Source organism: Chiloscyllium plagiosum, unplaced genomic scaffold (genome assembly GCF_037043375.1).
Source record: "Chiloscyllium plagiosum isolate Xiang-an unplaced genomic scaffold, Cpla_swu_hap1 HiC_scaffold_23, whole genome shotgun sequence".
Classification (NCBI taxonomy): domain Eukaryota; kingdom Metazoa; phylum Chordata; class Chondrichthyes; order Orectolobiformes; family Hemiscylliidae; genus Chiloscyllium; species Chiloscyllium plagiosum.
The window spans coordinates 5,172,271-5,189,714 of record NW_028270161.1 but is presented as its reverse complement, the minus strand read 5'-3'; the positions used below and the strand labels follow the sequence as shown (position 1 = coordinate 5,189,714).

At 46.6% G+C, this 17,444-nt stretch overlaps 1 protein-coding gene across 6 annotated transcripts in view; it reads right to left on the bottom strand.

The window, feature by feature from the left end:
- frmd4a (FERM domain containing 4A) overlaps positions 1-17,444 on the bottom strand; it is a 765,730-nt gene that overhangs the window by 99,609 nt on the left and 648,677 nt on the right. For all 6 annotated transcript variants that reach the window (XM_043714187.2, XM_043714188.2, XM_043714186.2 and 3 more), the window contains 2 exons: positions 7,964-8,029; positions 7,348-7,405 (listed from right to left, as the gene is read on the bottom strand). In XM_043714187.2, coding sequence (XP_043570122.1) covers positions 7,348-7,405; positions 7,964-8,029 — 124 coding nt within the window. The remainder of the gene's footprint in view (positions 1-7,347; positions 7,406-7,963; positions 8,030-17,444) is intronic.

The window sequence follows — 17,444 nt, the reverse complement described above, 5'->3', positions numbered from 1 at the left end:
GCGGAAGTGAACATGTGCTGTCCCTCGCCCCTCCCCTCTGGAATTCAGCTCTTTTGTCCATATTTGAACCAAGGCTGTAATGAGGTCAGGAGCTGAGTGGCCCTGGGGGAACCCAAACTGGGCATCACTGAGCAGGTTATTGCTGAGCAGGTGCTGCTTGATAGCACAGTTTATGACATCTGCCATCACTTTATCAATGATTGAGAGTAGACTGATGGAGCAATAATTGTCCAGGTTGGATTTGCCCTGCCTTTTGTGTACAGGACATACCTGGGCAATTTACCACATTGTGGTAACTGTATTGGAACAGCTTGGTTAGGGGAGCGGTAAGTTCTAGAGCACAAGTCTTCAATACTATTGCTGCATGTTGTCAGGGCTTTGGGTATCTAGTGCCTCCAAGTGTTTCTTGATATCATGTGGCTTTAATTGAATTTGCTGAAGAATCACATCTATGATACTGGGGTCAACTGAAGGAGACCAAGATAGATCAAATATTTGGCACTTCTGGCTGAAGACTGCTTTGATTGCTTCTGCCTTATCATTTGCCCTGATGTGCTGGGCTCTTCCATCGTTGAGGATGGGGATATTTGTGGAGCCCCCTTCTCCAGTGAGTTGTTTAATTGTCCATCACCATTCCCAACTGGAATTGGCAGGACTGCAGAGCTTGGATCTGATTCATTGGCTGTGGTATTGCTTAGCTCTGCCTATCACTTGCTGCTTCTGCTGCTAGGTATGTAAGTAGTCCTGTTTAGTGGCTTCACCAGGTTGACACCTTGATTTCAGGTCTGCCTGGTACTGCTCCTGGCATGCCCTCCTGCACTCTTTATTGTACCAGGGTTGATCCCCTGGCTTGATGGGAATGGTTGACTGGGGGATATGCCGGGCCATCAGTTCACAGATTATGAAACCAATAGAGACAATACTAGAAAATCTCAGCAGGTCTGGCAGCATCTTTGACAAAGGGTCAGTTAGACTCGAAACGTCAGCTCTTTTCTCTCCTTACAGATGCTGCCGGACTTGCTGACATTTTCAAGCATTTTCTCTTTTGGTTTCAGATTCCAGCATCTGCAGTAATTTGCTTTTATCCAGGTTACAGATTGTGCTGGAGTACAATTCTGCTGCTGTCGATGGCCCACAGCTCCCCATGGATGCCCGGTCTTGAGTTGCTAGATCGGTTTGAAGTCTGTCCCATTTAGTATAGTGATAGTGCCACACAACACGATAGAGGGTATTCTCAATGTGAAAGTGAGACTTCGTCTCCACAAGGACTGTGTGGTGGTCACTCTTACTGATATTGTCATGGACAAACATCTGCAGCTGGCAGATTGGTAAGGATGAGGTCAGGTATGTTTTCCCCCTTGTTGTTTCCCACCTGCCACAGACCCAGTCTAGCAGCTATGTCCTTCAGGACCCAATCAGCTCAATCAGTAATGCTGCTGCTGAGCCACGCTTGGTGGTGGACAGTGACATCCCCCACTCTGAATACATTCTGTGCCCTTGCCCCCCCCCCCCAGTGCTTCTTCCAAGTGTTGTTCAACATGGAGGAGTACTGATTCATCAGCCGAGGGAGAACAGTACATGGTAATCAGCAGGTTTCCTTACCCATGTTTAACATGAAGCCATGAGAATTCATGGGGTCCAGAGTCAATGTTGAGGACTTCCAGGGCAACTCACTGACTGTATACCACTGTCCAAGAATTATTTCTTTATCTTTCTGCTTAATACTAAGAAGGACTGTCATGTTCTTTAGTTTTTACATTGTACCTAAGAGTTTGCACCAAGGGACCTTTGTACCTAAGATGGTGCTGTACTTAGGTCTCTGGATTAATAATCTAATGATAATACCACAAGGCCATTTGCCCCTATGTCTTTAAAAAGTTACTTCTAGGCAATGGTTGTTGACAATCTGGACATCATATCAGGGTGGCAGAACAGTCTACTCTGAGCTCTGCAACATCTAACCCTCTTGTCGAAAATGGGCACTGAGCTCACAGTTACATCACAACTTCCCTCAGAGACTCACCTACACGATCGTTCTCTGGGCAGGAACATCCCAAGATGCTTCGGAGAAATACTAGGGGACAATATGTCATATTGTGCCTCCTTCAGGAGATGCCCAAAAACTTGGCCAAGGAGTTTGATTGGAGTGGATGTGTTAAAGGAGCAAAGTGAATATGAGAGGCAGAGACGCCCCATGAGGGAACCCCAGCAGCTCAGTCAGAATTGCAGCAGCATCTGGACATCCCAGACTAATCGCAGCCCTTGATCTTGGTGAGAGAAGTCCTGCCAAAGAGAGAGTCTGCAGCCCTTCAGAAAGTAAAGAAGAACTTCTGGTGAATCCACACGATTGGGAAAGCTGGCACTGACTGCTCTCAATGTTTCAAAATTCCACGAAAAAACCCGATATCCCAGTGACAAACAGAGTAGGGACCGAGGCAAAAGTGAGGCCTGCAGATGCTGGAAACCAGAGTCTAGATTAGAGTGGTGCTGGAAAAGCACAGCAGATCAGGCAGCATCCGAGGAGCAGGAAAATCAACGTTTCAGGCAAAAGCCCTTCATCAGGAATAGGCCTCTATTCCTGATGAAGGGCTTTTGCCCGAAACGTCGATTTTCCTGCTCCAAAAAGAGTAAGCAGTGAGTCTGGTAATCAGCACCTCCACAAACATTCTTTCACTATATGACAGAGAGATATGTGTGCAAATAACTCTTAAACTTGCAGTTCTATATTTTTGTTAATCTGTACTGCAATAACTCACCCGAGCCTCTTTTCACAGCACCTTCCAAATCCATGACCACTCCCATCTAGAAAGACAAGGGCAGCAGCTACATGGGAACACCACTCCCTGCTATTTCCCGCCAAGCCACTGACCATCCTGACTTGGAAATATATCACCGTTCCTTCAGTGTCGCTGGGTCAAAACCCTGGGATTCTTCTTACAACACTGGTGATCTACCCCCAGCAGGAGGACTGTACTGGATCAAGACAACAGCTCACTACCACCTCCTTCTCAAGGGGCAACTAGGAACAGGCAATAAATGCAGGGCCCAGCCAGAGACGCCCACATCCCATGAGTGAATTAAAAGAGAATGCTCATGACTGATTTTCAGTTGAGATGATGTTTTACTGTTGTAATACTTTCTGAGGTGCTGGGTTCATATTTTCTGAGTGATAGCGAGCCTGCCTTGGTGTTTCTGCCACTCAGAAAACAGCACTAATAGAGAATACACAGTTCGAGTGAAAATAACATGAAATGCTAGGAGCATTGTGAAGTGAGGGAGTTAGACCTGATGAGTGCTAACACTAATAACGAGGACAGAAATCAAGAGGAACATAAACAGGCAGTGATGTTATTGACCAGCTGCACATCGCTGAAGGCCACACATGGACACAAGGAGAGGAAGGAAGTGGCAGCATGTGGAGACTGAAACACCCTTGAGAAAAGGAAGAAGTCTTTAATGGGTGACCTCCCAATCTTCTTCATACATTTCTGACCATGTCTCAATGAACTGCAATAAAGCAGTATAAAAGCTGGAGGTGGGAAGTGACCTCGTGCCTGAGCTTAATGTGGAGTACAGCCATGTCAAAGCATTTATCATCTTCTGCTGTCTGTGAAAGGCAACAGTGCTCAGTGATAGAGGGCAGGGAACTCCAGGTAGTGACTTGTGGATACCATCAAGAGAAACCAACTACACTGCGTTCTACGAACATATAAACAAGGAACAACAGTAGGCCGCTTGGCCCATTCAGTGAAACTGTGGCTGATCTGATTTTAACCTCCACTCTACATTCCTGCATATTCTCAATAATCTCCCATCCCTTTGGTCATTAAGAATCTATCTCCCGCCTTCAAAATATTTAAAGATTCTGCATCAATGGCCGTCTGAGGAAGGGAATTCTGCAAACTCTCAATGTTCTGAGAGAGAAAATGCTTCCTCCTCTCTGACTCAAATGGGTGACCCTTTCATTTAAACTATGACCCCTAATTCTAGATTCTTCCACAATAGGAAACATCCTTTCCACATCCCTCCTCCCAGTCAAGTCCCCCCAGGATCTACTACATTCCAATGAAGTCCCCATGGGCTGTTCTAAACTCCCGAGGATACAGACCCTGCTGGTCTAGCCTCTCCTCATAAGGCAATGGAAAGGTTCTAAATGTCCTCTTACTGTTGGAATGTTTCTGCTGGATTCACTAACATTACGACTCATCGGTTTTCAGTCTAACTCACTCCCTTCATGACGCCCACATGTTGTCTTTAATAGCATCATGTTTGTTTGTTTTTATTCATTCACAGGACGTGGACGTCATTGGCTGGACCAGCATGTCCCTAATTACTCAGAGGGCAGTCAAGAGTCAACCACATTGCTGTGGGTCTGGAGTTACGTGTAGACCAGATGGGATAAGGACAGCAATTCCCTTCCCTAAGGTGAACCAGATGGGTTTTCCATCAACCGATGATGGCTTCAAGGTCATCATTTAACTCTTAACTTTTTATTGGAGTCAACTTCCACAATCTGCCATGATGGGATTTCAACCCAGGTCCCCAGAACATTACCTGGATCTCTGATCTAATAGTCCATGATCATACCACGAGACCATCACCACCTTTATGTGCTGCATAAGAGGGCATCTTAGTACATCCCATTTTCTGATTGTTAGAGACTTCAATGCTGACTCGCCACCTCGGGTCGTGTTTGAAAAATAGTGCTGCATTCATTTAATATTTCCCCTTCAAGAAATGTCCAAACAGACAGATTCTATAATAATTTGAATCATTCCACAGAATGGGCCCACCTTCAATCAAACATGTGAGAATGGGAATGAATAAATCAGCATTCTTATTTCTGGTGAAAGTGGAACCGATACAAATACCTTCTTAAAATCTGAGTTTATTTTTCACTGAAAACAAGGAACAGCTTCCAAGAACAGCAACGATGCTGTCAAAAAGCTGATGTGAGTGGGTGGAGAGGGGGTAATCACAGTGAGTTTGGCAAAGTAAATTGCATTCTAAGGAGGTTACAGAGTTATAGAGTCATACAGCACGGAAACAGACCCTTCAGTTCAACTCATGTGCACCAACCAGATATCCCAATCTGACCTAATCCCATTTACCAGCATTTAGCCCATATCGCTCTAAACCCTTCCTACTCATGCACCCATCCAGATACCTTTTAAATGTTGTAATTGTACTAGCGTCCACCACTTCCTCTGCCAGCTCGTTCCATACATGTACCACCAACTGTGTGAAAAAGTTACCCCTCAGGTCCTTTTTCCATCTTTCCCCTCTCACCTTAAACCTTTGCCCTCTAGTTCTCGACTCCCCCACTTTTGTAAAAAGACTTTGGCTATTCACCCTCTCCATGCCCCTCATGATTTTATAAACCTTTGTAAGGTCACCCCTTAGCCTCTGCTGCTCCAGGGAAAACAGTTCCAGCCTTTGTGTTTGGTTTAAAGGAAATAAAGTTTCAGTTGGCAGGGCTTTTGAGAAAATATCACAGCCTCTCCTTGTCTCTTAAGTGATATGAGGATGGTGCTGGAAGGTAGGGTTGAAGTAGATTATCAGTCATGAAGTTACTCAACGACACAGCAGGCTCCAAGATCTAAATGGTTTACTCCTCCTATTTCTTATACAGTATCAGATCAACATTTCATGATGAAACATTCTTCTTTTTTTAAACTTGATGGTTGGTCTAATTTTCTTGAACTGGTTCCTAAAACAGAAGAGTTAAATTTTTTTAGCGTAGGAGGTCACGGGCTCGGGTCGAAATGGCTGAAGCCAACGGTGGAACAAAAGAATTGGGACAGATGAGTCGTCGGGTTTTCACAGCAAGGAAAGAGGCCCTTCAGCCCATCATGCCTGTGCCGGTCATCGAACTTCTATCTGTTCCAATCCCATTTTCCAGCAATTGGCCCTTGTATGCTATGTCAAAAAGTGTGGCGCTGGGAAAGCCCAGCAGGTCAGGCAGCATCCGAGCAGCAGGAGAATCGATGTTTCGGAAATAAGCCGTGTATGCTATGGTGTTTTAAGTTCTCATCCAAACAGTTCTTAAATACCTTAATGGCTCTTGCCTCTACCACACTCTTAGGGCCTGAATTCCAGGTACTCACAACACTCTGGATGAAAAACACCTTCTCGAAACCTCCTGCTCCTTACCTCAAAGCTCTTGGCCGCTTTATCTTTTCTGATTGGACCTTTCAGAACTCTGTGCCACTCACCTTCTCTGCTGTAACCACTGTCACAGGCAGTGGTAGAGGCGATAGGGGTGTTTAAGGGGCTTTTAGATAAGTACATCAATAAAAAAGAAATGGAGAGGTATAGACCAGGGCAGGCAGAAGGGATTAGTTTAATTTGTTATCATGTTCGGTATAACATTGTGGGCCGCAGGGCCTGTTCATGTGATGTACTGTTCTATACTCGAAGGAGAAAACTCCTGTCTATCCAGTCTCTTTTCAGAGCTGGAATCCTCTAGCCCAGGAAAGATGCTGGTGGATCCCCTCTGCATCCCCTCACATCCTTCATATTGTGTAGAGACCAGAACTGCACACAGTTCTCCAGCTGTGGCCTAGCATTGTACACAGCTCCGTGATATTCTTGCTCTTGTATTCAATATCTTTTACTAATGAAGGCAAGTATCCCATACACCTTCTTCACCATCTTCTCTACCTGCCGTGCTGCCTTCAATGATCAGTGAACATGTTCTCCAAGGTTCCTCTGATCCTCTGGGTCCACCCTTTCATCAGGTAATCCCTTCCCTTGTTAGTCCTCCCAAAATTCATCACCTCACACAAACAGGAGAGGGGAGATAGAGAGTTCTTGGAACATGGTAGGGCTGGAGGGGAGGGAGTACAGAGACAGGGATGGTCAAAATTGTACAGGAATTTAAAGACTAGGATGAAGATTTTGCACTTTGAGCTTTTTTTTTCATTAATTCATATGCCAGCGTTTATTGTCCATCCCTAAGTACCCAGATGGCATTTAAGAGTCAACAATATTGCTGATGCTTTGTAGTCCAGACTGCCGAAGGATGACAGATTCCCTTCCCTAAAGGTCATGAATGAATAAGATAGGTTTTTACAGTGGTTGCAATTCAGCAAGAGATTTTACAGTCAATCTAAAAAAAAATATTGAATCCAAATCTCACCATGTGGCAGGGTGGGGATGTGAACCCTTGTCCCTATATCATTAGCTTAGAGATCACAGACATTAACTTGACAATTCACCACCCTGTCTTCCAGAGCTGGAAGTCAGTCAGGTCATCTGTTAGAGACGCATTTCTGTGACTTTCTGAACACAGAACAGGGTTGGGGGTGGGAGTGGGGGGATTCATTTTTAAGTGAAGAAGTTTACCTTTACTGCATAATAGTGCACTCCATAAGTTGGAAGAGATTCTGCAATGCTCATGTAACTGGGAAGGAAAAGAAATGGAAGGAATGTTAGAAATGATTTTGAATCACTTTTCTCCTAGTGTTCCAGAAACATTGAAACATTTACACAGTGAAACCTATAAATAAAAACAGAGGAAAACAGACGGCAGAAGGACTGTGAATATTAAGAATAACTCAAAGAGGAAACATTTGAAATAGGCAAATGAGCAAAATGAACAGAAATTAAACATCCCTGAAATCAGTCATTAAAAGGCATTGGTGAAAAATATAAATCGGATTTGCGTTGACCATAAAAGGGCAAGAGTTTTAAACTTGGAAGTCACTGCTGGTGATGCTATCACACAAACACAGAACGTGTTTGAATCAGATTCCTCACTTCACTGCTTAAATCAAGGAATTAATCTGTTTATTTTGAAACTACACAAGAATAGGCTAGAGAGGGAGTCTGTAGTCAGTTTGCAGGAGAACATTGCTCGTGGTAAAGTCCAGCGATTCGGGGTTTTCCAACAGATCAGGAAGATACAGTCCTGATAAAAATTAATCCCAGAAAATTTATTTCCAGAAAATGCACAACTTACTTCACAATAGCTTGTCCTCTGGTCTGTCCGCTGACCTTCTTGTGGTGTTCGATCACTCTGTCCTCACTGAAAGGTAGCAGATAGCAAGCATTACATTTAAAACTGCACTGTGACTTTTTGAAAATGCTGTACACTGAGGTTAGCACCAGGTTTGAATGGTCTGTTCTTCCATTCATCAAGATTTGTTGGAATGTCTACCCAAATCCCGCATTCCCACACTTTCCACATCTCTTTGAATTCCCTCAGCATCCATTTCTCAACCTTTGTCTTGAATGTGCAATTATTATTTATTTTAAAAAGATGGTTAATTTGAATTTTTAAGAAATTGGCACAGTGTTGACAATGGTTGTCAGGGGCTGTATGGGTGGCTCTTGCTGATCCACAGCAGCAGGCCCATGTTTTATCTCAACAGCAACTACAAAGGGAAAGAATTTGAATTTAATTACCGTGGGCACGGTGGTTAGCACTGTTGCCTCACAGCGCCAGAGACCCGGGTTCAGTTCCCGCCTTAGGCGACTGACTGTGTGGAGTTTGCACGTTCTCCCCGTGTCTGCGTGGGTTTCCTCCGGCTGCTTCGGTTTCCTCCCACAGTCCAAAGATGCGCAGGGCCAGGTGAATTGGCCATGCTAAATTGCCCGTAGTGTTAGGTCAGGGGTAAATGTAGGGGCATGGGTGGGTTTCGCTTCGGCGGGTCGGTGTGGACTTGTTGGGCCGAAGGGCCTGTTTCCACACTGTAATGTAATGTAATGACATACCCCCCCCACCCCTGGACAAAATAATGCTTCGCTACAAAGTGTGAGGCTTCAAAAAGCTTCTGAGACAAATGAGAGGCTGGAAGAAACTCCCACAAAGAATTTAAGCTCAATCCATAGTGCTTTGTGCAACAATGACTCACCAAAGGTAACAAAGCAGTGCTGGAAAAGCACAACAGGTCAGGCAGCATCTGAGGAGCAGGAAAATCCACGTTTCGGGAATGATCGACGTTGATTTTCCTACCCCTCGGATGCTGCCTGACCTGCTGTGCTTTTCCAGCACCACTCTAATCTTGACTCTGATCTCCAGCATCTGCAGTCCTTACTTTCGCAAAGTTAACAAAGCTGGCAATTCGAGCTTCATCTTTGTACAGTGATGGGATATCTTTTTACATAGAGATCTCCAGGAACATCCTCAGGGAAAGAACTCTCAGCTCAAGAAAAGGATTTTGCAGAAATCAATCACTACTCTGCTAGAAGGGTTCAGGCAATCTCCAAGTGCCATAACTGCAGAACGAGTGAGTAACAAGAAACCCTTTCCATTCAAGCCTACTCCACTTACTGAGTCAGCCTGGGCAGGTAACTCCAGCCAATCAACTAAAGCTGCTGTATTCTGAATTCAATTCTTCAACCCTTTCTCCTCAAAAAAGAAATCCTCAAGCAAATAAAGGATCTGCAACGTTACACGTCTGAACTGACTCACATCTTTATAAATACTTTAATTTGTACCTATTTTTAATCTTTGAATCTTCATTTTATCACCCTGTTACGTAATAAATCATAGCAATAATTGCACAATAACCTAATTTTTGATCTTACTTAACACAAAAGCTTGTTACTGGTTATTTTTAAATTAGAACACTCAAAAACTAAAGTTAGGGTAACATTCTACATGAATTCACAGCTAACCAACTCTGAGTATCCATCATCCTCTGGGGGACAGAATTCCAATGATTTACAAATTTCTCTTCATTTCATTCCTAAATTCCAATAACATTGTTTGAGACTGTGACCCCATTTTCCAAATGGGAAAAATATGAGTTTAGCATTGATAAGACCATAAGACATAGGAGTGGAAGTAAGGCCTTTTGGCCCATTGAGTCCACTCCACCAGAATGGGAAGTTGCGTGTGGAGGCTGAAGAGATTGGGGAGACATTGAATGAATACTTTTCGTCAGTATTCAATAAGGAACAGGACATTGTTGTCAATGTGAGTACTGAGTCACAATTAAGTAGAATGGATGGCTTTGAGGTATGTAGAGAAGAGGTGTTGGAAATTCTGGAAAGGGTGAAAATAGATAAGTCCCCTGGGCCTGATGGCATTTATCCTAGGATTCTCTGGGAAGCAAGGGAGGGGATTGCAGAGCCACTGGCCTTGATTTTTATGTCCTCGTTGTCTACAGGAGTAGTGCCAGAAGATTGGAGGCTAGCAAATGTGGTTCCCTTGTTCAAGAAGGGGAGTAGGGATAACCCTAGTAACTATAGGCCGGTGAGTCTCACTTCTGTTGTGGGCAAAATCTTAGAGAGAATTGTAAGGGATAGGATTTATGAACATCTGGATAGGAATAATGTGATCAAGGATAGTCAGCATGGTTTTGTGAAGGGCAGGTCGTGCCTCACAAACCTTATTGAATTCTTTGACAAGGTGACTAAGGAGGTGGACGAGGGGAAAGCGGTAGATGTGGTGTATATGGATTTTAGTAAGGCGTTTGATAAGGTTCCCCATGGTAGACTACTGCAAAAAATACGGAGGTATGGCATTGAGGGTGAGTTGGAGGTTTGGATTAGGAGTTGGCTGGCTGGAAGAAGACAGAGGGTAGTAGTTGATGGCAAAGGTTCATCTTGGAGTGCCGTCACTAGCGGTGTTCCGCAAGGATCTATTTTGGGACCATTGCTGTTTGTCATTTTTATAAATGACCTGGAGGAGGGGTTAGAAGGTTGGGTGAGCAAGTTTGCGGATGATACGAAAGTCGGAGGAGTTGTAGACAGTGAGGAAGGATGTGTCAGGTTACAGCGGGATATAGATAAGCTGCAGAACTGGGCAGAAAGGTGGCAAATGGAGTTCAATGTAGCTAAGTGTGAGGTGATTCACTTTGGTAAGAGTAATAAAAAGATGGGGTACTGGGCTAATGGACGGATACTTGGTAGTGTGGATGAGCAGAGGGATCTTGGTGTCCATGTACACAGATATTTGAAAGTTGCCACCCAGGTAAATAGTGCGGTGAAGAAGGCATATGGCGTACTGGCTTTTATTGGTAGAGGAATTGAGTTCTGGAGTACTGAGGTCATGTTGCAGTTGTATAAGACTCTGGTGCGGCCGCATCTGGAGTATTGTGTGCAGTTTTGGTCGCCATACTATAGGAAGGATGTGGAGGCACTGGAACGGGTGCAGAGGAGGTTTACCAGGATGTTGCCTGGTATGGTAGAAAGATCGTATGAGGAAAGGCTGAGGCACTTGGGGTTGTTTTCATTGGAGAAAAGAAGGTTTAGGGGTGACTTGATAGAGGTGTACAAGATGATTAGGGGTTTAGATAGGGTCGACAGTGAGAATCTTTTTCCACGTATGGAGTCAGCTATTACAAGGGGGCATAGCTTTAAATTAAGGGGGGGGTAGGTATAGGACAGATGTTAGGGGTAGGTTCTTTACTCAGCGAGTCGTGAGTTCATGGAATGCCCTACCTGTAGCAGTGGTGGACTCTCCCTCATTATGGGCATTTAAGCGGGCATTGGATAGGCATATGGAGGATAGTGGGCTAATGTAGGTTAGTTGGGCTTGGATTGGCACAACATCGAGGGCCGAAGGGCCTGTACTGCGCTGTATTCTTCTATGTTCTATGTTCTATATTTAATCATGGCTGATGGGCATTCAAGATCAAGAATTTATCAATCTCTGCCTTGAAGACATTTAACGTCCCGGCCTCCACTGCGCTTCATGGCAATGAATTCCACAGGCCCACCACTCTCTGGCTGAAGAAATGTCTCCTCATTTCCGTTCTAAATTGACTCCCTCTAATTCTAAGGCTGTTCCCACAGGTTCTAGTATCCTCAACTAATGGAAACAAATTCTCAGCGTCCACCCTTTCTAAGCCATGTATTATCTTGTAAGTTTCGATTTGATGTCCCCTCAACCTTCTAAACCTTAATGAATACAATCCCAGGATCCTCAGCCATTCCTCGTATGTTAGGCCTACCATTCCAGGGATCATCCGTGTGAATCGCCGCTGGACACACTCTGGTGCCAGTATGTCCTTCCTGAGGTGTGGGGCCCAGAATTGGATATGGCATTCTAAATGGGGCCTAACCAGAGCTTTACAAAGTCTCAGTAGCACATCGCTGCTTTTACATTCCAACCCTCTTGAGATAAATGACAACATTACATTTGTTTTTCTTAACCATGGACTCAACCTGCATGTTTACCTTTAGAGAATCCTGCACTAGCACTCCCAGATCCCTTTGTACTTTGGCTTTATGAATTTTCTCACCATTTAGAAAATAGTCCATGCCTGTATTCTTTTTTCCAAAGAGCAAGACCTCGCATTTGCTCACGTTGAATTTCTTCAGCCATTTCCTGGACCACTCCCCTAAACTGTCCAAATCTTCCTGCAGCCTCTCCACCGCCTCAGAACTACCTGTCTGTCCACCTAACTTTGTATCATTGGCTATCAAACTCTTTAAGAGTTTCAATCAGATCATCTCTCATTCTTAATACAGTCCGACTCCAGTTAATTCCACTTTACCCCAGGGGACCAATGCAGTGAAATAAAACAAAGATCAGCACTTGCTAGAAATATGAAACAAAGACAGAAATTGCTGGAGAAACTCAGCAGATTTGGCAACATCAGTCTGGAGACTCTTGATTAGAACTGAAAGTAGCAGCAGTGTGTACTATCTACAAGATGCTCCTTAGACAGCCACATTCTATGTCGCTCAAAAAACACACAACCTGCAGGCAGTCAATCCATGTCATATTTTATAAATTCCTATTTTGGAAATAGAACCAGTCCGAGTCAAATTTGGGATACAGACAGACTCTAACCTCACTCCTTTAATGCAATGTCTGAGCTGCGATGTCACCTTAAGGTATCTTGTGAACATGCCTTAAAAGAAGTTCTCGAATTTACATATTAATGTATAGAAACCTGCAACCCATTCTAAAAGATGAAAGACTTAACAGCAATCTAGGTTTGTTCAATATATCATTTTCATTGCATGACACTGTTATCATTTGCGATACATTCCGTGACTTATGATCCTGTTCCACAGCTTCCTAATGAAGGAGCAGCGCTCTGAAAGCTAGTGCTTCCAAATAAACCTGTTGGACTATAACCTGGTGTTGTGTGATTTTTTAACTTTGTACACCCCAGTCCAAGACCGGCTCCTCCATGTCATCCCTTATAATAGCGCTTACAATGCTGCTGAAGACTCGGATGAGGAAAGAATCTTGGGCTATTTTGAAGAAAATAAAAGAAGTTGGGAGTTTCTGCATCCTCCTCTCTGAAAGATTTCTCTCTCAAATATCTGCAGTGTAAACCGGGGTCTGACTTTTATCCGAGTGGAATGCATGTGATGTTACTGTTAGGGAGAGGTTAACGGCACAGACTGTCAAACATCTTCGATATCATCTCAGCTGTGCCTTTATAGTTGGGACAACACTGGGAGAGTCTAACAGCTGTGTAAAAATTACAGCCCCACATTGGTGCACCTGCTGTTATCAATGAGATCAGTTTACCTCCAGTTTATTGCTATCTTCTCAAACTAACCTTACTGTGAATAGTTTGGGAATTTATTGATCTTGTTTCTTTAGCTTTTCTTTGTCAATGTCCTCTCTTCAATTTCTCTCGTTCTCTCCCTAAAGGTGGGACACCCCTCCCTCAGCTAACTCTGCCAATTTCTGAAGCTTCACCTCGCTTCTTTTTCAATAGCCAGCGAGTGACAGTGAATTCACTCTCACCGTGAGGGTCGTCAAAGATTAATATAAGGGCAGGTGCAGAAAAACTTACCATAACATACCAAAGAGAGGCATCGGGTGGGAGTTTAACTTGAGGGTCATGATACCTGAGGCAAGGGGAGAGGTTGGGAAGGAGAGTCCTTCATTGTAACCTCAGCTGGTGTGGGAATTGAACCCACACTGTCAGTATCACTCACCAGCCATCCAGCCAACTGAGCTAAAGGAGCCTACCAACCCAGGCCAGCTCCTGTGGTTCCATTCCACACATTGCGGTGGCCTCGCTGGAAAGGGCTGTATTGAACAGGAAAAGCAGGAGGCCATTCAGCCCCTCAAGCCTGCTCCACCATTCAATAGGATGCTATACACGGTATAATGAGATTGGGAGCAGCTTAGACTGGGTTGCCACCATAATGCCCATCGACAGGAAACAGAAGGGAAAGCCTTTGTGCAAAATTATGGTTAACTCCCCACCCTCACAACTCCCCCCATCTCCACCCTCATCCCCATCCTGATTCCCCACCCTCACAGCCCATCCACCTTCACAGTTCCCACACTCTCCACCCTCACAACTCACATACCCACCCCCGCAGTCCCATTTCCCACTCCCCACCCTCACAGCCCCATCCCCACTCTCACAGCCACGTCCCCACCCTCACAGCCTCGTCCCCACCTTCACAGCTCTGTCCCCACCCTCACAGCCCTGTTCCCTCCCTCACAGCTCCGTTCCCCACCCTCACAGCCCCGTCCCCACACTCACAGCCACGTCCCCTCCCTCACAGCTCCATCCCCACCCTCACAGCCACGTCCCCACCCTCACAGCTTCGTCCCCACCCTCACAGCCCCGTTCCTACCCTCACAGCCCCGCCCCCACCCTCACAGCTCCGTCCCCACCCTCACAGCCCCGTCCCACCCTCACAGACTCGCCCCCACCCTCGAAGCCCTGTTCCCTCCCTCGCAGCTCCGTCCCCACCCTCGCAGCCCCGTCCCCACCCTCGCAGCCCCGTCCTCACCCTCGCAGCCCCGTCCTCACCCATACAGCCCCGTTCCCTCCCTCACAGCTCCGTCCCCACCCTCACAGCCCCGTCCCAACTCCTGACAGCCCCGTCCCCACCCTCACAGCTCCATCCCCACCCTCACAGCCACATCCCCACCCTCACAGCCACATCCCCACCCTCACAGCTCCATCCCCACCCTCACAGCCACATCCCACCCTCACAGCCCTGTTCCCTCCTTCACAGCTCCATCCCCACCCTCACAGCCACATCCCCACCCTCACAGCCACATCCCACCCTCACAGCCCCATTCCCACCCTCACAGCCCTGTTCCCTCCCTCACAGCTCCATCCCCACCCTCACAGCCACATCCCCTCCCTCACAGCCCTGTTCCCTCCCTCACAGCTCCATCCCCACCCTCACAGCCACATCCCACCCTCACAGCTCCATCCCCACCCTCACAGCCACATCCTCACCCTCACAGCCCTGTTCCCTCCTTCACAGCTCCATCCCCACCCTCACAGCCACATCCCCACCCTCACAGCCCTGTTCCCTCCCTCACAGCTCCATCCCCACCCTCACATCTTCATCCCACCCTCACAGCCACGTCCTCACCCTCACAGCCACATCCTCACCCTCACAGCCCTGTTCCCTCCATCACAGCTCCATCCCCACCCTCACAGCCACATCCCCACCCTCACAGCCCTGTTCCCTCCCTCACAGCTCCATCCCCACCCTCACAGCCACATCCCACCCTCACAGCTCCATCCCCACCCTCACAGCTTCATTCCACCCTCACAGCCACATCCCCACCCTCACAGCCCTGTTCCCTCCCTCACAGCTCCATCCCCACCCTCACAGCCACATCCCCTCCCTCACAGCCCTGTTCCCTCCCTCACAGCTCCATCCCCACCCTCACAGCCACATCCCACCCTCACAGCCACATCCCCACCCTCACAGCCCTGTTCCCTCCCTCACAGCTCCATCCCCACCCTCACAGCCACATCCCCACCCTCACAGCCATGTTCCCTCCCTCACAGCTCCATCCCCACCCTCACAGCCACATCCCCACCCTCACAGCCCTGTTCCCTCCCTCACAGCCACATCCCCACCCTCACAGCCCTGTTCCCTCCCTCACAGCCCTGTTCCCTCCCTCACAGCTCCATCCCCACCCTCACAGCTCCATCCCCACCCTCACAGCCACATCCCCACCCTCACAGCCCTGTTCCCTCCCTCACAGCTCCATCCCCACCCTCACAGCCACATCCCCACCCTCACAGCCCTGTTCCCTCCCTCACAGCCCTGTTCCCTCCCTCACAGCCACATCCCCACCCTCACAGCCCTGTTCCCTCCCTCACAGCCCTGTTCCCTCCCTCACAGCTCCATCCCCACCCTCACAGCTCCATCCCCACCCTCACAGCTCCATCCCCACCCTCACAGCCACATCCCCACCCTCACAGCTCCTGTCCCCACACCAGCCTCTGGTGTCTGCTCCTTTATGTAGCAATAAACTGTGAATGAAAAGTTGAGCAATGTTTGACAAACCCCATCGTGTCAGCAAGGGCAGGGACAGATTTGTGTTCGTTTTTGTCTGAGGCTTTGACACAATTCAAAACAACTTAACATTCCTGCAGCTTCACTAACAGAAGAATAAGGTCTTGTGAACTATTTTTCTCCCTTATATTGTTTCTCGATAAACACCTTCATTTCCGCATTGCCCAGGAACTCCAATGGGCATTGAGGAGAGATGTCCTTCCTGGTTGGTGGGTCAGAGTGTGGAACCTGCTCCCATTGGAGTGGCTGAGGTGAAACGTATTGAAGCATTTAAAGGGGGAGCCTGATCAACACAAGAGGAAGAGGGGAAGAGAAGGAAATGCTGAGAGATTACACCAGGAAGGATAGAGGGGTAAGAGAAACACAGGGACTGGATGGGTGAATGGCCTGTGCTTGTGCTGTTTGGTCAACGTATAAGCTGTTGGGATTTGTGAGATCGGGCTCTGGGGAGAGCCACAGCAGGACAGGATGCAGCAGAGGAACTGAAAGAATTGAATTACAAATGAACTCACATTGAGCTAAAGTGGGGACGGTGATTATAGTGCAAATGGATGTGCTCAGGAACCCCAGACTATATTCACTCCTTTTAAAAGCAATGCATCCAATTTAAACTATGTCAGTTTCTGCAATTTGATAAATGACAGTGCTGGGAGAGGGAGCAGCTTTGCAAGTTTCTCTGAAGTGATGCATTCTCAAAAGACACTTATCAGAAATGTGTTTGATGTAAACTCATTGTACATTCTGCTAAACATAGACCTAACTGTAACCTCAGAAGGACACTATCTGCCACACTACTGGGAATTGTCTGTGCCTGAGCTCTCTGATGTTTATGACCTTTCTGCCTGTAATGGCTCAATTAGTGGCAACTGTGTCAAATATAAGAGGGTTCTCACCACTGGGAGAAGGATTTGAGATTACTTCAGCCATTTCATATTGAAGCTCTTAACAGTGATTTGGGAGCCACTCAGTCCGTGTTACAACATTTTGACTGAGCTATGGAGATAAAGGTCTGGCTTTCTGATTGCACAAGTGATCCCACTGTGCACATCTCTGCCATTACAACTTCAGCAATGTCTCACACCAATGATCCCAAAAGAAGCCTCCTCCTACAGTTGCTGAAACAAGTGTCAAGGAATAGAACACCTAACCATGGCATAGCTCACTGGCTTTCTCTCTGCTCATACTGCAGTAATATAGATACTAGGAGCAGGAGTAGGCCATTCAGCCCTTCAGGC